General features: G+C 35.8%; 1 protein-coding gene across 4 annotated transcripts in view; it reads left to right on the forward strand.

Moving 5' to 3' along the window:
- The window catches only part of MAP4K3 (mitogen-activated protein kinase kinase kinase kinase 3), a 186659-nt gene that overhangs the window by 109571 nt on the left and 55202 nt on the right, over positions 1-21886 (forward strand). For 3 of the 4 annotated variants that reach the window (XM_019021178.4, XM_019021181.4, XM_063695929.1), the window contains 7 exons: positions 319-450; positions 635-697; positions 785-866; positions 968-1078; positions 11214-11292; positions 17029-17087; positions 18529-18591. In XM_019021178.4, coding sequence (XP_018876723.1) covers positions 319-450; positions 635-697; positions 785-866; positions 968-1078; positions 11214-11292; positions 17029-17087; positions 18529-18591 — 589 coding nt within the window. The remainder of the gene's footprint in view (positions 1-318; positions 451-634; positions 698-784; positions 867-967; positions 1079-11213; positions 11293-17028; positions 17088-18528; positions 18592-21886) is intronic. The other variant, XM_019021179.4, reaches the window with a different exon arrangement.

Consider the following 21886-nt stretch of genomic DNA (forward strand, 5'->3'; position numbering starts at 1 on the left):
CCCAACAGTCCCCCAAAGTCTTAACTCATTCCAGCATTAACCCAGAAGTCCAAGTCCAAAGTCTCATCTGAGGCAAGGCAAGGCAAGTCCCTTCCACCTGTGAGCCTGTATAATCAAAAGCAAGTTACTAATGAGGGTCTTATGAGATGTTAAGATCTTGGAAAAGGTGGACCTTTTAAGTACTACATATTTATTTTTCAAAAACCAAGGCCTAAAGAGGCTTTAATTTAGATAGTGATAATTCCTTGTGCCTCTGGGTGGGAGTATAAAGGAAAACATATAACAGAAGGTTTTTATTCTCTGGAATATTTATTTCAGGATGGCTCCAGAAGTTGCAGCTGTTGAGAGGAAGGGGGGTTACAATCAACTCTGTGATCTCTGGGCAGTGGGAATCACTGCCATAGAACTTGCAGAGCTTCAACCTCCTATGTTTGACTTACACCCAATGAGGTCAGTGCATCATCATTGAAGAATCTTATGCTTAAGGTTTTTATCCTCTTAGTATGCTGTCATGAACAAGTAATTTTCTTAGTCTTGTTTTACCTTATTTGGGGAACAAATAGTAATAGAATTTGTGTAATAGATAAAAATGTGAAATATTAAAATGCTGTGTAATGATTTGTTGATTTTTCAGAGCATTATTTCTAATGACAAAAAGCAATTTTCAGCCTCCTAAACTAAAGGATAAAATGAAATGGTAAGTATTTTTATGTTATTTACTTTTATGGTGAGATGAGCAAAAAATGAATTGGAATGTAAAAGTCTAATTTTCTAAATTTCTTAGGTCAAATAGTTTTCATCACTTTGTGAAAATGGCACTTACCAAAAATCCGAAAAAAAGACCTACTGCTGAAAAATTATTACAGGTATTATTTTTGCCCTGAAATATATATATATTTTTCAAAAGATAAAATGTCATTCAATCAGATTTATAGTAAGTGTTCTGCATTGTATTTAATTTTTATAGCATCCTTTTGTAACACAACATTTGACACGGTCTTTGGCAATCGAGCTGTTGGATAAAGTAAATAATCCAGACCATTCCACTTACCATGATTTCGATGATGATGATCCTGAGGTAGGAATTGCTTTTACCAACTGGCATATATAACATGTATATGTGTATGTATATATGTGTGTCTGTATGTACGTCTCAAAATCCATTTTTTTAATTTTGGGGCCTAGTTTAAATAAAAAAGCTCTTGAGGGAACAATTAATTCTTTGTCTTTGCCTTTCATGAAAAGTCAAATGCTAGGTTTTTCTTACTGACTACTTATAGGTGACTGTAGTGTGAAAATGGCAAAGGCAAATCATTTAATCCACTTGTTGAAATCACTGTAGTTATTTCAAAATAGCCATTTTCGATGAAGTTGCCAAATAATCATTCACTGTAAAAGGGAAAGCAAATGGGAAGTGCCTAAACAAGACATTTGAATATTCAAAATTTCCCCTCAGTTTGCTTCTCAAAAAGAATCCTCAGTTTGGCCTGGTGGCTCATGTCTGTAATCCCATCACTTTGGGAGGCTGAAGCAAGAGGATTACTTGAGGTCAGGAGTTTGAAACCTGCCTGGTCAACATAGCAAGACCCCGTTTCTATCTTTAAAAAAAATTCTTATATAATACTTCATAAATTATTAGAGGTTAGTAGGAAGTATAGGCTTGACTTTGCCAGTGACTAAAACTCAGCTATTCACTATGGAAATGTTTTGAAATGAGCTAGTATAGTTGTTAATAAAATAATTCTAATATGACAGAAGCATTGATATTAATGGAAGCTTCACTTCTGTTTGCATATGTAACATTCCTAGCACTGCTAATAGTTGTGGCAACCAAGATAAATTCAGTATATGTGACATGGCAGAATTCTGTTATTGGGTCTGTAACAGAAGTGGATAGCGTTTAACTCTACTGGCTTTATGGGAGGCCCTTAAAAATATTGTAAATTTCATTAATGACTGAAGGTGAAGTGTTTAGAAAGATGGCCACAGATTGTCTTAAGTCAGAGAGAACCTTTCTATCAATTCAGCATTGTCCCAGCTTGCCATCTTATGATAGATAAGCTATTTGTCCTTTTGTTTAAGGGTCTGGAAAGGAGTTTGGAGCATAAAAATGTAAGAAATGTAAAGTATAATTAATCTTATACTCTAAAGAAGTTTTTTTGTTTTGTTTTTGTTTTTTTTTTTTGAGATGAGTCTTACTCTATTACCCAGGCTGGAGTGCAATGGCATGCTCTCAGCTCACTGCAGCCTCTGCCTCCTGGGTTCAAACGATTCTCCTGCCTCAGCCTCCTGAGTAAGCTGGGATTACAGGAGCCCACCACCATGCCCAGCTAATTTTTGTATTTTTAGTAGAGATGGGGTTTTACCACATTGGCCAGGTTGGTCTCGAACTCCTGACTTTGTGATCTGCGCACCTCGGCCTCCCAAATGCTGGGATTACAGGCATGAGCCACCGCACCTGGCCTGAAGAAGTTTTTTGGTGTTGATTTGCTTAATTTTATTTTTAAGAAAGTTAAGTTTTACAAACTCTTCTAGTCTTATTTAGTATACAGGCAGTCCTTGATGTGCATGGTAGTATGGGACTAAAAATGACTGCATAAGCTAAAATTCTGCAAAGTAATCTTAATAATCAGTAGGAAAAATTATAATTGTTTCATGACTTTTAAAATTTTTTGTTAAAGCATAAACTCTGTTACTGTCAGTTGTAATTATAGAAATGTGAAAAAATAGTAAAACTATTATTTACAGTATTATAAATATTAGAATCATCGAGAGTTAACGTGTTTCATTTCTTTGTTAATGAACTTTTCATGCACTTTTTTTTACTTATCTAGTAGTCTGCTTATTGAGTAGTTTGCCTTTTCATCATGTGTCTGTGACACAGAGCAAGTATCTTTTCTATGCCTTGGCAAATTGTCATATTGCTTTCTAATTTTCTTTCTAATCATGATCATGGTGTGCATCTGTTATTTACGTAGTAATTTGTGAACTGAAAGGCTACCAATAAAGTTTATACTTTATGCAATTTCAATTAATATACAGTGGTAACTGTTATTTGAACCATGTTGTAGCGAACTAGTGTTATTTAACTAAATTATGGTAACTGAAATTGGTGCATAACAAAACTGTAAAACAAGGACTGCCTATAGCCTTTTCAGTGCACTAAATGCTACATGATTGTTTCTTACCTCACCCTGTGTACTTGTCATGTCTTTTTAAAAATGTACTCAAAGAACAGAAATAATAAACCAAATAGAGAAGCAATCTGTGGAATGAAGATTCTTCTAAAACTTTCTCATATAGCAGGGAAAGAAACTCATCTTTCTTATCCAGACATTGTTTTGGTATTATAATGATAAATTGTTACAAATCTCTATGGTAAGTAGGTAAAATAAAGGAATTTAATTATTCCAGGGGTAGGATGAGGGGAAGCTGTTACATTCCCTCTCACAGTAGCTTAGAATAATGTTTTTCTTAAGAGAAATTCATAACTTTTTTATTTGCAAATGATTCGTAATTGTAATTGCTAAGTGCAGTGTTGTCACTCAAAATACGAATGTATCTAAGAATTTCAGCACTTACTGTGATACTAAAACTATTGTATGCATACTCTTAAAACTAAGGGTGGGCTCGGTGGCTTATGCCTGTAATCCCAGCACTCTGGAAGACCGAGGCAGGTGGATCACCTGAGGTCAGGAGTTTGGGACCAGCTTGGCTAACATGGTGAAACCCCGTCTCTACTAAAAATACAAAAATTAGCCAGGCATGGTGGCTCATGCCTGTAATCCCAGCTATTCAGGGGGCTGTGGCAAGAGAATTGCTTGACCCTGGGAGGCGGAGGTTATAGTGAGCCAAGATCATGCCACTGCACTCCAGCCTGGGCAACAGAGCGAGACTCCATCTCAAAAAAAAAACAAAAAATAGAAAAAGAAAAAAATATATATATGTGTATTTATCTATATATATACATACACACGCACACACACACACACACACACACACACACACACACACCACATCTAAGTCTAGTTTAAGTTTTTTATAGGTTATGCACTGTGGAAGAAAGTTTGACTTTTTAATGTTGAGTTCCCCTGTAGTTTCTATTTTAGAAGTAATTACACGTCTAATTCTAATTACTGTAATTCTAATTCTGATTTTTGTTCAGTTTTCGTCTCCTATATGTAAGCCCACTTACTATGTACAGCATTATAAGATTTAACAATTTTATTAACCGGTTATGCTAATAAATTAATAATTTATTATGCTGTTTAAGCCAGGAAGGTAAAACTGTTCTCAGAAATAATCATGAGTTTCATCCATGTTCATTAATAACAGTCTGTATGAGTAACCTGCATGTTACCTGTTTTTGTTTGGTTTTGCTACTGTATATTAGATCAAAAGTCTAGGGTTTTTCCTAGCTCTATGGCTAGCTAGCTGAATGCCCTGCCACTTAATTTTAAGTCTCAGTATCCTCATCTATGAAATTGAAGGGGTGGGTTGCCCCTCCACACCTGTGGGTGTTTCTCGTTAGGTGGAACGAGAGACTGGGAAAAGAAAAAGACACAGAGACAAAGTATAGAGAAAGAAATAAGGGGACCCAGGGGACCAGCGTTCAGCATATGGAGGATCCCACCAGCCTCTGAGTTCCCTTAGTATTTATTGATCATTTGTGGGTGTTTCTCCGAGAGGGGGATGTGTCAGGGTCACAAGACAATAGTGGGGAGAGGGTCAGCAGACAAACACGTGAACAGAGGTCTTTGCATCATAGACAAGGTAAAAGAATCAAGTGCTGTGCTTTTAGATATGCATACACATAAACATCTCAATGCTTTACAAAGCAGTATTGCTGCCTGCATGTCCCACCTCCAGCCCTAAGGTGGTTTTTCCCTATCTCAGTAGATGGAACGTACAATCGGGTTTTATACCGAGACATTCCATTGCCCAGGGACAGGCAGGAGACAGATGCCTTCTTCTTGTCTGAACTGCAAGAGGCATGCCTTCCTCTTATACTAATTCTCCTCAGCACAGACCCTTTACAGGTGTCGGGCTGGGGGACGGTCAGGTCTTTCCCTTCCCACGAGGCCATATTTCAGACTATCACATGGGGAGAAACCTTGGACAATACCTGGCTTTCCTAGGCAGAGGTCCCTGCGGCCTTCTGCAGTGTTTGTGTCCCTGGGTACTTGAGATTAGGGAGTGGTGATGACTCTTAAGGAGCATGTTGCCTTCAAGCATCTGTTTAACAAAGCACATCTTGCACAACCCTTAATCCATTTAACCCTGAGTTTGACACAGCACATGTTTCAGAGAGCACGGGGTTGGGGGTAAGGTCATAGATTAACAGAATGTCAAGGCAGAAGAATTTTTTAGTACAGAACAAAATGGAGTCTCCTATGTCTACTTCTTCCTACACAGACACAGTAACAATCTGATCTCTCTTTCTTTTCCCCACAGAAATGAAGAATAATGCTTGTTTCACGAGTTTAAGGATATAATGCTAAGGTGCATCAAAACACTTTGTAAACTAAAAAGCAGGTTGCACATGTAAAATTTAAATACCTAATTTTTGAAATTGCTTTTGCTACTGTTTCACCATCACAAGTATTTAATATTTCAGTCTTTTAAATTTGTATATTTTTTCCCTGAGATATACCTACACTGTGAGTAGTTAGAGTCTTGTTCTTGATTTGCCTTATTGAATCTAAGACTTAGAGCATAATGTTTATGAATTGTGTTTCCACAAAGATAGATCTAAGAGTGTATCTCCTTCAAAGGTAATACAATAGCTTCAAAGGTAGCATTTCACCCACAGAGGAAGCTATTGGGTATTGCAATAATTACATGAAATAGATGCTGGTTGAGAGACCTTAGTGTGAGTATGGAGCTGCAAAAGTTTTTTGAATAAGACCTCTTTTACTTCCAAAGGTTATAGTAATGTCCATGAATTAACATTAAATAGAACTCATCTCCATTCTACCCACCTTCAGAATATTCCTGTATGAAGTTGGCAGTGCACATAGAATGGTTTTAATAAAGTAAAAGGAAAGAAAATAGAGGACTACTCCTCCAAGAAAAAAACATAAAGGGCCAAAAAAAAAAAAATTGTGTTGACCAAGAAAAAGTACCATAAATCATTAACCCATTTAGCCTAGTGTTCCATTATTGGAACTAGGCTTGTGGGAGTTATTTATATCCTACTGCTCAAGGCCATCGTCAAGGTTTGATTTTTCACACACAAAAAATTTGCAACCTCAGGTATAAATGGGTTAATGCCTTTAGCATTATTTCATTGCATTTATGTCTTATCCTTTTGATATAAGGAGTTGACGCAGATTTTTTAAATTGCAGTCTTCTCTGCAATAGGGAAAGCTACTTGCAACGTGTAAACAGCTATTGAATTATTGAAATACTTAATTTTTGACTATTTATTTATATTTAACTCGATGAACATTCACTGGGGACCTGCTGTAGCTAAAACATTATTTCCTAATCTTGAGAAGTTCACTATTTCAGGAGAAGAAAAAACAGCCAACTTTTGTTAGGGAAGTCAGAGAAGATGTCACAAAGGAAGTGACATTGCTAGAAAGGAGTTTGCCAATAGATGCCAGAAGACCAAAGTTTAAAAAATAAAAATAATGGTCAAAGAATTGGGGACTTTTAAAAACTCATCAAGACTCTTAAAAAATGATAGCCATCCCCCATATCTAAATGTTTGAATGCACTAGCTTTCATAAATTTTAGAAATGGTAAAATATGGTCTTTAGCCTTAAGATTCATGTAAAAATGAATGCAATCAAGAGAGGGTTACATATGGATTAAGAGCACATCAGGTATGTGAATGTTTGTAATTTCATTTGTTTAGGTTCTTATCTACTACATAGCAGATTAGTGGATTCTTCTTACATTAAATAATAGCTTACCATATGACATTTATATAGTAGAAATATTTAGACTCTTGATTTTGAATTTTAAGAGATGTTTGACAAAATAAATATTACTTGAGATTTTACTATCATTAACAGTTACCTTTCTTTAAAAACATTGAAAATATAGTTGTCCCTTGACATACACAAGGGGGATTGGTTCCAGGACTCTCAAGTATACCAAACTCTGTGCATACCCAAATCCCACAGTCAGCCCTGCAAAACCCACATATATGAAATGTTGGTCCTCCGTGTACATGGGTTTTGTATCCCCAAGTAATCTGCATAGAAGTGGACTTCTGCAGTTCAAACTTTTGTTCAAGGATAAACTGTACGTGGAATGAAGAAACAATAAGGTTTTAGTTTCCATATTTCCTAAAATTCCTAGCAATTTTTAGGGAGAAAATTGGGGTAAGGAAGTTCTTTGTAGTTGTGGTTTAAAAAAAAAAAAGTATGTAATTGAGTGTATATACTTGAAAAAGATGAGAAGACCTAAAAGTAAATTTGACAGCATTCAGAAAGTATTGGCATTTGCTTGTAGGAGTTCTCAATCTGAGCACTGTTGACATTTTGGGCCAGATAATCCTTTGTTTTGGGAGGGCTGCCCTGTGCATTCTAGAATGTTTAGCAGCATTGCTGGACTCTTCCCATTAGTTGCCGGTTAACACCCTTTAATCCCAAGTTGTGACAACAAAAAAATGTCCCCAGATATTGCCAAATGTCTCCTCAGCGACAAAATTGACCCGGTCAAAAACCACTGGCTTATGTTAACTAGGATTTATCATATTGTATGTCTTTCCTTTCCGTACAAACTTGACATTCTCATCTAGCTCCCATTGCAAAGGGCCTGTTATTTGTATTTATATTATTTGATGATAACAATAATCATAGAACTTTAAGATGATAAAAGTTGAATAAACATGAAATGGTTTATAAGGGCAGGGTTTTGTTTTTTATCAAGAAGTAATAAAAATAATTGTAATCACATGGCATGTAAAGCATTGTTTAAAAAAAATAGACACCATGCATCATTGTGAATGGCTTGTTTCTTTAAATGCCATTTATTAGAAAGATTATTTTCATCAGTGCTTCTCTAAATATCATATATTAGTTACTATAAGCCCGTTATTGCAGGTGTCTATGGTTAGTGTGTATTACATTTATAGAGGAAAAATGAGACTATTTATGTTTAGAAATTAAAGGCTACATTTTAATTTTTAAAAATCTTTACCATTTTTATTAGTGATCTTGAAAAAATAATTCATTATGTTTCTTTTTCTCTTAGCTTTTATTTTAGTTTCGGGGTACATGTGCAGGTTGCTTCTGTAGATAAATGGTATGTCACGGGGGATTCATGTACATATTCTTTTGTCACCCAGGTAATAAGCCTAGTACCCAGTAGGTAGTTTTTTATCCTCACCCTCCTCCCAACCTCAAGTAGGCCTCTGTGTCTATTGTTCCCTTCTTTGTATCCATGTGTACTCAGTGTTTAGCTCCCACTTATCAGTGAGAACATGTGGAATTTGGTTTTCTGCTCCTGAGTTAGTTTACTTAGGATAATGGCCTCCAGCTCCATCCTTGTTGCTGCAGAGGACACTGTCTCGTTCTTTTTTATGGCTGCATATCCGTACCACATTTTCTTTATTCAGTCTACTGTTGTTGGGCATTTAGTTTGATTCAGTGTCTTTGCTATTGTGTTTTGCTATTGTGAGTAGTACTGCGATGAACATAACGTGCATATTTTTATGGTAGAACAATTTATATTCCTTTGGGTATATACTCAGTAATGGCATTGCTTGGTTGAATGGTTGTTCTAAGTTCTTTGAGAAATCCCCAGACTGTTTTCCACAGTAGCTGAACTAATTTACATTCCCACCAGCAGTGTGTAACCGTTCCCTTTTCCCTGCTGCCTTGCCATAATCTGTTATTTTTTGACTTTTCAATAATAACCATTCTGGCTGGTATGAGATGGTATCTCATTATGGTTTTGATTTGTGTTTCTCCAATGATTAGTGATGTTCAAGCATTTTTTCATATTTTTGATGGTTGTGTATATGTCTTCTTTTGAAAAGTATCTGTCATGTCCTTTGCCCACTTTTTAATAGAGTTGTTTTTTGCTTGTTAATTTAAGATTCTTACAGATTCAGGATATTAGATCTCGGTCAAATGCATAGTTTGCAAAAATTTTCTCCTATTCTGTGGGTTGTCTGTTTACTCTGTTGATAGTTTCTTTTGCTGTGCCGAACCTGTTTAGTTTAATTAGATCCCATTTGTCAATTTTTGGTTTTGTGGCAATTGCTTTTGGCATCTTCATCATGAAATCTTTGCTTATGTCTGTGTCTGGAATGGTATTTCCTAGGTTTTCTTCGAGGGTCTTTATAGTTTTAGATTTTAAATTTAAGTCTGTAATCCATCTTGAGTTGATTTTTGTATATTGTGTGAGGAAGGGGTCCAGTTTCAATCTTCTGTATATGGCTAACCAGTTATCCTAGCACCATTTATTGAATGGGGCGTTCTCTCCCCATTGCTTCTTTTTGTCAGGTTTGTCGAAGATCAGATGGTTGTAGATGTATGGCTTTATTTCTAGGCTCTCTGTTCTGTTCCATCGGTCTATATGTCTATTTTTATACCAGTACCATTCTCTCTTGGTTCTGTGGCCTTGTAGTATAGTTTGAAATCAGGTAATGTGATGCCTGTAGTGTTGTTCTTTTTGCTTCAGATTTCTTTGGCTATTTGGACACTTTTTTGATTCCACGTGAATTTTAGAATAGAGTTTTCTATAAATTATAATTTTTGAGAATGTATCTACATGGCCTTTGTCTAATTAAATGATTCTAAAGGATATCCTTTTTCTTAGAAGGGCAACTTTTTAAGTTCAGATGAGCGATTTTAGAATCAATTCTGCTTATTCGAAATTCTAGTAAATGTAATACCGTTTTAGAGATGTTAAGTGTAATCTTTCATTGTTAGAAACAAAACAAATTATTTAGCATTTCAGAAGATGATGCCTAACATTCTGTTGCCTACTTTAATTTCAGGTTGGGCATCTTTCATTCCCTGGCCTCATTTAACAAAATCTTGTGGCAATCCCTTTCTCCTTTTTTACATGAAATATTTCATTTTCAAAAGAAATTTTTGAAAAAATATGAAAAAATACCGTTTTCATATCCAACCATCTGAATTGGTACATCTGAAGGGAAGATAATCAGTCAAGTCTCCAGTTCACTTCTGTTCTAAAGGGTGAAATATGGCCTCTGTATACCTGGATAGCCTTTCTTGTAATCATTTGACTTCTTGAGTTAGTTATCAGTTTTGTTCCTGACATGTTAGAGGTTCAGTTTTCACAGGGTTTCTCTAAATCATATTTTTTCAGCTTTTTCTTTTTCTAATGTTGGAGCCCTTGACAAATCTTATATTGGATATTCAGAGTATAAGTTTTCCAGTATTCCTTTGTGATCACATTTAATTAGTTAGACTCTGTAAATAATTTCAAGGTGTGAATCTTCTTTGCAAATTAAAGGCAAATAATTAAATATTGGTATGTTTCCTACTCATGGAAATTATAATGGCACATCTATAACCAAGAGAAACTGAGATGGAGTGGAGAGCATTTTTTTAATTAAAAAAAAAAAGCTTCTGAAAAACATAAAATACTGTATGTTCACATAAGCATAAGTTATATAATTTTTCCAGTCTTAGTTAAATCGATTATAATTCAGATAGTGCCAAAAGTGAAACACAAACTAATATCCTACATCATCTATAAATGTCTATGTGTAGTTTTTAAAAATTATTTCAAAAAAATTCATAAATTGAAAAATAAACCTTAAAAGGCTTCTAAGCTCAACCATCATTAAATGATAGATGCAAGTGGTAATGTTTACACTGTTGTATTTCCTTTCCCTTCAGAATTTCTCGATGTCAGAATAGATCCAGGATACTCAAGTGTACTTGATTCATCCTTGTAGAATGGATCTAGACAAGTCTAATGTTGCACATACAAATAAGAATATGTTACTAATTGTGTTTAATTTCATATGTATTTAGCCAAAGAAGTGCCCTTTCTAGTACAAATAATAATTTATGTTGTGGATAATAAAAATATTTTTTCACCTTCATAGTTTGAGCTGCTATTGTGGTTTGCTTTTTTTAAAAAAAAAATTTGCAAAGTGCTGTTTTGCTTTCATTTTTACTTAAAATGAAGTATTTTTTCCTATTTGGGTAATTTTGTGGACCAAACTATGACTTGATTATCAAATGCTGCATATCATTGATTTTGTTCTTTTCTAGCCTCTTGTTGCTGTACCACATAGAATTCACTCAACAAGTAGAAACGTGAGAGAAGAAAAAACACGCTCAGAGATAAACTGTAAGTATATACTATACACAGTTTATGATTTAATGATAGAAAATAAGTTATAATTTAGTTACAGTTATTTTTGTTTTATTTCCTTCTGAATAGTTTTTCTTACTAAACACTGTTAAAAGTAAAGTTTAATTAGGACAGTAAGAATTTCATTTTCCTTATTCTTGTGGAATTTTTGGTGGCAGGATGGGATGTATTTATGTTGTTACTGTTTGGGAGGATAAGTTAATTCCTGGAATAAGCAGGGTAGAAGTAATTAAGGCAGTGCCGTAAATGCCTGTGTGCATGTAACTCACCTAGAGAGCTTGTTAAATGCAGTTTCAGATTCAGTAGACCTGGGATGGGATCTGAGGTTCTACTAACAAGCTCCCACGTCATTCATGCACTCACGATCCAAGGGTAACAGAGAAATAGAGGTCTGCAAACTGCCCTAGCATCTGAGTAACCTGGAAACTTTTAAAAAGGGATTCTCAGGCACCACTTTTCCATAGAGTCCAATTCAGTAGGTCTTGGATTGGCCCAGAAACCTTTTAAAATAGGCCTCCAGTTATTTCTTAGGGGCAGCCAAGTTATGGGCCCACTAAGACAAGCCATTCATTCACATGGGATCCAATACTGTCAACTCATCAGTGATAAACTGCCAACAAGAATCCCTCGAACAATAGTGCCTTAACTTTTTTATTCCTTAGAAGCATTTATTCTCTGAATTTTGTTCTAGTGATACCTGGAAAGTATGGTGGGTTATATAAAAAGCTCGGGAGTGGGATTTGGTACTTTGCTTGCCAGCAGTTAGTTGTGTGATCATATAAAATTATCTTTAAAGCTCCTGCTGAAGTCACGTTTTAAATTTGCTAATTTCACCACAAAACTATTTTTCCGAAAATGGCATCCTTAGCATGTGAGAGCATTTCTCATATTTTAATATACAAAAAATAATTATGAAATATCTTTATCATTTCTTTAATATACAAAAAGTAATTAGAGGCCAGGTACAGTGGCTCATGCTTGTAATCCCAGCACTTTGGGAGGCCGAGGCGGGCGGATCACTTGAGGCCAGGAGTTCAAGACAAGCATGGCCAACATGGCGAAACTCCGTCTCTACATAAGCTACCAAAATTAGCCAGGCATGGTGATGCGCACCTGTAATCCCAGCTACTTGGGTGGCTGAGGTATGAGAATTGCTTGAGCCTGGGCAAAGAGCAAGATTCTGTTTGGAAAAAAAAAAAGTAATTAGAGGTGACTTGCAGTTAATTTAGAAAACTTTATATATTCAGTACTGTTGAAAATGTAATTTAAAGTACTCTCTCTCTTGTTATCTCATTTTATTAAAAAATTACATTGTCAGTCCCTTTATAGCATAGTATTTCTGAATCACTCTGTGGTAACATATCAGTGATTCTCAACTTCTAAGTGCATATGCATGTGTATGCTATTTCAAACTAGATGTCTAGGCTGGGCACAGTGACTCACACCTATAATCCCAGTACTTTTGGGAGGCCGAGGCGGGTGGATCACTTGAGGTCAGGAGCTGGAGACCAGCCTGACCAACATAGTGAAATCCTGTGTCTACTAAAAATACAAAAATGAGCCGGGCCTGTTGGTGTGCGTAGTCCCAGCTACTGGGGAGGCTGAGGCAGGAGACTCGCTGAAACCTGGGAGGCAGAGGGCTGCAGTGAGCCGAAATCCTGCTACTGCACTGCGGCCTTGGCGACAGTGTCTCAATTGAAAGAAAGAAAGAGAGAGAAGAGAGAGAGAAAGAAGAAAGAAAAGAAAAGAAAAAGAAAGAAAGGAAGGAAGGAAAGAAAGAAGGAAAGAAAGAAGAACATCATATGAGAATTCATGGACACAAAGGGAAACAACAGACACTGGGGCCTGCTTGAGGGTGAAGGGTTAGGAGGAGGGAGAAGATCAGAAAAAGTTAACTATTGGGTACTAGGCTTAGTACCTGGGTGACGAAATAATCTGTACAGTAAACCCCCATGATACAAGTTTACCTATACAACAAACCTGCATATGTACCCTGAACCTAAAATAAAAGTTTAAAAAGTAAAAATAAAAAAGAGCATCATAAACAGTGCCGCAGACTGGGATGATTGACCAACAGTTATTTGAAGAGTAACTGGAAGATTCTGTGGCAGAGGCTTGTCATAACTTTAGGGAATTTGAAGAGAGCAGAAGAGTGATACCAGTGTAAGGTTTGAATCTCCATAGGGACTTTGCTCCCTTTCTGGAAATGCATTCTCCATCCACAGAGTTCAGGTACAGTGATACTGAATACCTGCTATAGTCACGGCTTTTAGTAAGACAGCATCCTTGCACTCAGGGGTTGTACGATCTGGTGGGAGAAATGGGCATGTTCACAGGTGACAATAACACAAGGCAGATAGATGCACAAGACTGTCCTCATGTAATTTTATTACAGACCGCATTTTGGAATTTGAAGACAAGTATAGGTGAAAGCTGTTCAATAGGCCTTTATCAAGATGAGGTATATGTTAGTTTTGATACCTTACTAAAAGTTATTTTGTAATCTTTGATGTGTGATCAGTTGTGAACAGTTAGGATGGACTCATTCTTAACCTACTTATCAGATCTAAGGGTCATTTGATATCTGAGCCATTAACAGCTTAAAAGCATATACACACCCAGACATAACTGGAGATATTACAGGGCTGTGTTTCTCAACTGTTTTTTTCCTTATGCCTCCTATTGCTAAATATTCAAATCCCATGGTCTTCTTTCATTGGTATTAACATTCACAATAAATTTACATACAAAGTTGAAATCAAACCGTTAGAAAAGTGATTATGCTTTGAAATCTCACTCTTTTCCTCACCTTGGTTGAGAAGTTTTGGTTTTGGCTGAAGCTCTTACTAGTTGAAATGTAATATATTGTGGCTGTTTTCTTTTTATTGTTTTATATTTTTTCCTCTGCTTGTATCTCAGTGGACTTGAGGGTTTTACCCAGGTTATAAGATCAGAAAATGATAATGAGCTGTAGAAATAAAAGGTAAAGATACTGAAACATTCAATACATTAGAAAGCAAAGAAAAAGAAAAGATGAATGTAGTACAGTTAATCTGTGTCTACTCTGGCTAGTTTATACTTTAGCTGCAGTGGTTGTTCTTGGTTGTGTAGCAAACCCAAAATTTAGCAGCTTAAAACAGTAAACATTTTTTAAATCAACTCCCATATTTTTATTTTAAATCTTATAAGACAATATTATTGTCATTAACCATGGTCAATATTAATTTGTATTTGTATATTTACCAATTTTTTGCTCTTCATTCAATACTGTATTTCTGTACCACTACTTATGGATCTCTTTTGATTAAATAATTCCTTTTAGTATTTCTTTAAGTCTGAAGATATTGAATTCTCTCACTTTCTGTATATCTGCTCATATTAAACAATAAACATTTATTGTCTCTAACAGATTTTGAGAGTCAGGAATCCAGGACAGGTTAGCTGAGTGATTCTGGCTCAAGGTCTCATAAAGTTGCACACAGGATATCAGCTAGGGCTGGAGTCATCTGAATGTTTGACTGGACTGGAAGATTTACTTCCAAGCTCATTCACATAACTATTGGCCAGAGGCTTCACTTCCTTGCCAGGAGGCCTCTCTTTAGGGCTGCTCGCAATGTGACTTCCTCCAGAGCAAGTGATCCAACAGAGAGAGCCCAAGACAGAAGCTTTATCTTGGAACTCATATACAGTTACTTCTGCTCTGATATTTTGGTCACATCAGCCAACGCTGATCCAATGTGGAAGCATTTTGAATACCAAGAGGCAGGAGTCACTGGGGGCCATCTTACAGGCTGGCTTCCACAAGTACCCTGTATCAGCAGCTGTCTACCCACCTAAATACTGAGTTAAGATGGTCTCAGCCAGGCACAGTGGCTGACGCCTGTAATCCCAGCACTTTGGGAGGCCGAGGCGGGCGGATCACCTGAGGTCAGGAGTTCCAGACCAGCCTGGCCAACATGGTGAAAGCCCATCTCTACTAAAAATACAAAAACTTAGCCAGGTATAGTGGCGCGCACCTGTAGGCCCAGCTACTCAGGAGGTCGAGGCACGAGAACCACTTGAACCCAGGAGGTGGAGGTTGCAGTGAGCTGAGATCGCGCCATTACACTCCAGCCTGGGCAACGGAAAGAGACTCCGTCTCAAAAAACAAAACCAAAAAAAGATTGTCTCTGTTTTATTCCTGGTCACAACAAAGTAGCAAGTTAGAACCTGATTGTACACACATATAATTTTGTTAATCATCTTCTTTTCTTACTGTGGAAATGGCCTAGAATTAACAAATTAAGCTTTAGCGGTTAAGACTTTATTGGGCTTTTTCCAGCTAACATACAAATGGCCATCAGATACATGAAAATATCACTAATTGTAATATTACAATTAGTTCAACATCACTAATTGTAAAGAAAATGCAAATCAAAAAAGAAAAACCCCAATGAGATATCATTTCACCCTAGTTTAAATGGCTGTTGTTAAAAAGCCAAAAAATAACACATGCTGGTGAAAATGCAGAGAAAAGGGAATTCTTACATACTATTGATGGAAATATAAATTAGTACAGCCACTATGGTAAACAGTATGGAGGTTCCTCAAAAACTAAAAATAGAACTACCATATGATTTGGAACTACTGGATTATGCATCCAAAAGAAAGGATATCAGTATATCTAAGAGATATCTACACACCCAAATTTATTGCAGCATTATCACAATACCCAGGGTAAAGAATCAACCTATATGTCTATCAACGGGTGAATAAATAAAAGAAATGTAGTATATATACACAACAGAATATTATTCAGTCATAAAAAAATGAAATCCTGTCATTTGCAACAACATGGATGGAACTGGAGGACATTAATGTTAAGTGACCAGGCATGGAAAGACAAATGTCTCATGTTCTCATTCATATGTGGTAGCTAAAAAAGTTGATCTCATGGAGGTAGAGTAGAATGATGGTTACCAGAGGCAGGAAAGGGTAAGAGATAGGTGGATGAAATGAGGTTGTTTCATAGGTACAAAAATAAAGTTAAATAGAAGGAATACATTCTAGTGTTCAGTAGCAGAGTAGGGAAATTAACAATCATTTATTGTATATTTCAAAATAGAAGATTTGGAATGTTCCCAACACAAAGAAATGGTAAATGTTTGATGTGATGGATATCCTAATTACCCTGTTTTGTTCATTACACATTGTACATGTGTATCAAAATACCGCCTGTACCGCCATGAATATTTACAATTATTAGTGTCAGTTTTAAAAATTGAAAACAAAGATCTTTGGAGATCAGTGTGTGGTTGATGGTAGCATTAAATGTCTTTCACCATGGAATAACTTTTTTAATTATTATATCATTAAGAATATAAAAACATCCTGGTTTTGGCCGGGCGCAGTGGCTCACTCCTGTAATCCCAGCACTTTGGGAGGCCGAGGCGGGCAGATCACGAGGTCAGGAGATCGAGACCATCCTGGCTAACATGGTGAAACCCCGTCTCTACTAAAAATACAAAAAAATCAGCCAGGCGTGGTGGAGGGCGCCTGTAGTCCCAGCTACTCGGGAGGCTGAGGCAGGGGAATGGTGTGAACCCAGGGGGTGGAGCTTGCAGTGAGCTGAGATTGCGCCACTGCACTCCAGCCTGGGAGACAGAGCAAGACTCTGCCTCAAAAAAAAAAAAAAAAAAAAAAATCCTGGTTTTACTTTTTTTTCTTTTTTAGTTGGCCAAGTGAAATTTGATCCACCCTTAAGAAAGGAGACAGAACCACATCATGAACTTGTAAGTAGTATAGCCTTAGAATGTTAGCACCAAAAATAAATGTTTTAATTTGTCTTTGTGTGATGTGTTAGTACTGACCAAAAAAGCTAGTCATTAATATTTTCAAAAACATTCGAGGTCCCAGCCTGGTCAACATAGTAAGACCCTGTCTCTACAAAAAAATGTTAAAACTTAGTTGACATGGCGGTGTGTACTTGTAGTCCTAGCTACCTGGGTGGGTACGGCAGGAGGATCCCTTGAGCCCAGGAATTCAAGGTTACAGTGAGCTATGATCGCACTACTGTACTGTAGCCTGGGCGAAAGTGTGAGACCTTGTCTTTAAAAACATAAAATAAAATTTTTTTTAAAATTGTAGGAAACAAAAAAGTAATTCTCAAATTCATAATAAATAAATCTGTGTTGCTGAATATTTTCAAAATTATTTTAGGAGAAACTTAATAGTTTTACCATTCTGTGATTAAATGTTTTTAATGCTGACTTTTAATTTTTTTATTTTTTATTTTTTCTGTTTTTGAGGGGCTTTTTAAAATGTGTATTTTTATGATAAATGCCATGGTTTCCAAACATTAGAGTAGAGTCATATCTGTATAGAGTACTGAAAATTAGGGAGATGAGGCATACATAGTAAATGAAGTTTGTCATTCATTTAAGGCTTGCTATAACTTTATGAATATACTTTGCATGATTCTTTTGTTGTTGTTTTATATACTCCTTTCCAGATAAATAATATATTAGATTCAGTCATAAAAGCAAAATACTTTGCATCTATTTGAGATGTTAATATTCTATAGAACAATAAAAAAATGAGACATTGGAAAATACAAAATTCTAAAGAAATTGTTTTGCCAGAGTTCCATATGATGTCTGTTTCATTTTTTTATTTGCTATTTAATAATGAGAAGAAAATAACTGTTAATAAGTACTAAGGATTGAAGTAGGAGCTTCCTTCTTCAGTTTAATGCCTATTTTAACTCACTTGACTGAAGCATACAAAGGGTGTCATTAGCCTTTACCTTATAGTTACTCTAATTCAATATACCAGTGTGGAGGAATAGGATGTTAAAGAAAAAGTCTTAAAATGATCATATTGTAATACCAAAGCCTGACATTTACGAAGAGGGGTGGAGAAAATTAAGAAAAAGTAGTCATGATATTTATAAATGCTAATTGTGTTTTGTTAAGGCAGTTTGAGTTTTTTGTTTCTCTTTGTAAGTTGGCATTGCCTGTATTTAAATTCTGTACTAATTTAGTAACTGTATTTTAGAGCAAAGTTGTTGCAATGTTGCTTTTTTAGAAGCTGCCTAATACAGTTTGACTTTCCATTTGCCTTAATAAAATTATATTAGCAGGACTTACTTCATTTGTGAAAGTTTCCCTTTGTGAATTTGTGGCTTTTAGTCTAAGCATAAATAACTTGGGTTTCTTGGTCTCTGCTAAACAGCCCGACAGTGATGGTTTTTTGGACAGTTCAGAAGAAATATACTACACTGCAAGATCTAATCTGGTATTTCTCATCTTCTGATTTTCTTTGTCAGCATTGTTTTAGTCTTGTTTTCTTTTAAGATCAAACATTTTGTCCAATTAAAGCATTGTTTTATAAGTTGCTATCATTTAGCAAACTTCCATATATTAAGAATTGTAGCAGTTTTTTCCCATAACAAGTTACATATATATATCTACTCAAATATAATGCTGTAGTAATAAACATGCTTGTATTTTTTATGAAAAATGTTAATATTTAATTTTCTCATTCTTATATTAGGGTTTTTTTTTTAAGAAATGGCATTTCCCTGTAAAAATGTCCAGTTTAATGATGTAACTTGTTTTAATGAACGAGAAACCACCCATCCACATGTATATATATAAACAATTCATATGTTATGTGGTACATATATTCATATGTATTACATATATAATATATATTCATATATCATGGTACATATATTATTCAGGTAATATATGGTACATATATAATTTTTAAAGATAATTTATTCCTACATTAACAATGAAATCATTCTCAGATGAAGTTTTAATTTTTCAGCATTACTATCATGTCTGGTTTCCTTAGGACAAAATTTAGATTATAAAGCATTCCTGAAGTTATAAATACTGTCTTACCATTACATAAGAAAAAATGAGAAATTGGTGCTATTAAATATTAAATAAATAATACTTTTAATAGTTGTTATTAAGTAAATAGTTCTTTCTGCTATTGTGGTTGGCGAGAGCCCCAAGTTACCCCCATATTTACTCCCAGATTCTACTTTTCTGACTTTTAAATGGAATTTTCCTTATCTTTCCTTCCTCTTTACCTTAGTAACGTACATCTTTCAATTTTGATTGGCTTAAATGATTCTTTGTATAAATTTTTTAATCTAGGACCTCTGACATTTGTAAAATATAAAAGAGATTTTAGACATAATTTCCCTTCTTTAGGGAGGTTGCTGTCCTATTGGACAGAATATACTTACGCATACAAACTCTTACCCATGCAACAAAATACTTACAATGGCTTGCCAACATTTTGCCAGGTGGCAAGTGTTGATGAGGGAAGCTAACATACAATAGGTACTATAGAGATGAGGGAAGGAGAAGAGCTCTGGGGCCCATGTGGCTTATCTGGCTTCTGGGAGGGACTAAGACTAATGTCAGTATTGTGTAGGAACATTGTAGATTCTTCAGGAAGAAAAGGGACAGATGCTGGCTTTGTTTCACAGCAATTGGAAACAGTTGCCAGCACAGACCACAGGTTTGAGAGATGTCAGGCAGAGAGCTGAGATTTTGAAATTATCATACTAATCTCGGATTCCTTTAAAAAAAAGTAGATTTAAATTATCAGAGAGGAAGTGATAGATGAAGCCATGAAATTGCATGTGTTCCCCATTGTTAAATCTGAAGAAACAGTGCAAAAAACTGGTTACCTCAGTGGATGATGCCTATGTTTAACATTCAGGTGGAACCAACATTGGAAGTAGGGAAGAAGCAGTTGAAAAGCTAGGAGAGCCAGTAAATGCACTGTCTCAAAATAAAGAGGGGATGTGTTCAATGGCATAAAGAGACAGAATGTGTGAGGATTGAGAATTAACCCATAGGGGCCAAGTGAGATAGAATGTCTGAAGAAAACACAGTCGGTGATTGCTGGATTGAAAATGTTTTCAGAATTAGACATGTAGGCTAGAATGACAATTAGTGAAATTTATTGCAGAAATAAAGACAACACAACCAAATTTTTAAATTGACTCTAGTATTTATTAATATCCTCCATGTAGAAAAGATAACAAAACTGGAAACATAATACTTTAAAATTACAAATACTCAGCCGGGCACGGTGGTTCATGCCTGTAATCCCAGCAGTTTGGGAGGCCGAGGCGGGCGGATCATGAGGTCAGGAGACCGAGACCATCCTGGCCAACATGGCGAAACCCTGTCTCTACTAAAAATACAAAAAATTAGCTAGGCTTGGTGGCATGTGCCTGTAGTTCCAGCTACTCAGGAGGCTGAGGCAGGAGAATCCTTGAACCTGGGAGGCGGAGGTTGCAGTGAACCAAGATTGTGCCATTGCACTCCAGCCTGGCAACAGAGCGAGACTCCATCTTAAAAAAAAAAAAAAAAAAAAAAAAAATTACAAATACTCTTTTCTGTGCCACATGTGGAACTAGCCTAGTAACTTGAATAAGTTACCATATATTATGGCTTTGTTCCCTGTAACTGCTCCCACCTTCATCCCTGCTCCCTGCCGTATAATCAGGAGTTTCCTGTGGTACAGGGGAGCATTTGGCTGGGGTCTTGTGACAATGGAGGGATTTAGGGACTATTAGGATAGTTCGGGCAGAAGAGGGATGAATGAAATATTTGTCGGAGTATACAACTTATAAAATCAACCTTAAAGCTCACTCCCAATGGTAACAAAAGCTAACATTTATCTAGAGGTTTTTATATACCAGGCATTATTCTAAGCACTTTAAATATATTAACTTATTATTCTTGTTTTACAAATGAGGTGATTTAAAGTGCAAAGAAGCTGAAATTCGTTAGTCTTTAGCTAAGAATAGCAGAGCTGGGATTCCTAAGCAGCCTAGCTCAGGAATTCAAAACTAAACCACTGTACTATGTTGCCTCTACCCAACATCATCAGTATATATTTTTAAAGTAATACCGGGCCCCCCACCTTTTTGAAGTAAATACATATGTCCCATGGTTATGTTTTGTTTTTGTTTTTTTTACTGTGGTAAAATACACATTACGAAATTTACCATTTTAATGTTTATGTCTACAGTCCAGTGGCATTACGTACATTCACATTGTTATGCAGCTGCCACCACTCTCCATCTTCAGAATGATTTCATCTTCCCAAACTAAAACTCTATACTCATTAAACAGTAACTTCCCATTCCTTTTTCCCTCCAGCCCCTGGCAGTGAACACTCTGTTTTCTGACTGTGAATTTGACTTCTCTAGTTATCTTGTATAAATGGAATCATAGCATATTTGTTCTTTTGTGGCTGGCTCACTACTTAGCATAATTTCATAATACCTTCAGGGTTCCCCCGTGTTGCAGCATGTGTCAGAATTTCCTTTTTAAGGCTGAATAATACTCCATTGCATGTAAATACCACATTTTGTTTATACATTCATCCATTGATGGACAGTGAGTTGCTTCTACCTTTTGGCTATTGTGAATAATGCTGCTATAAACATGGATATACAAATATCTGTTTGAGTCCCTGCTTTCAATTCTTTTCATATGTAACTAGAAATGGACTTGTAGTTCTATCTTTAATTTTTTGAGAAACTGCCATA

Source organism: Gorilla gorilla, chromosome 12, assembly GCF_029281585.2.
Source record: "Gorilla gorilla gorilla isolate KB3781 chromosome 12, NHGRI_mGorGor1-v2.1_pri, whole genome shotgun sequence".
NCBI classification, from domain to species: Eukaryota; Metazoa; Chordata; class Mammalia; order Primates; family Hominidae; genus Gorilla; species Gorilla gorilla.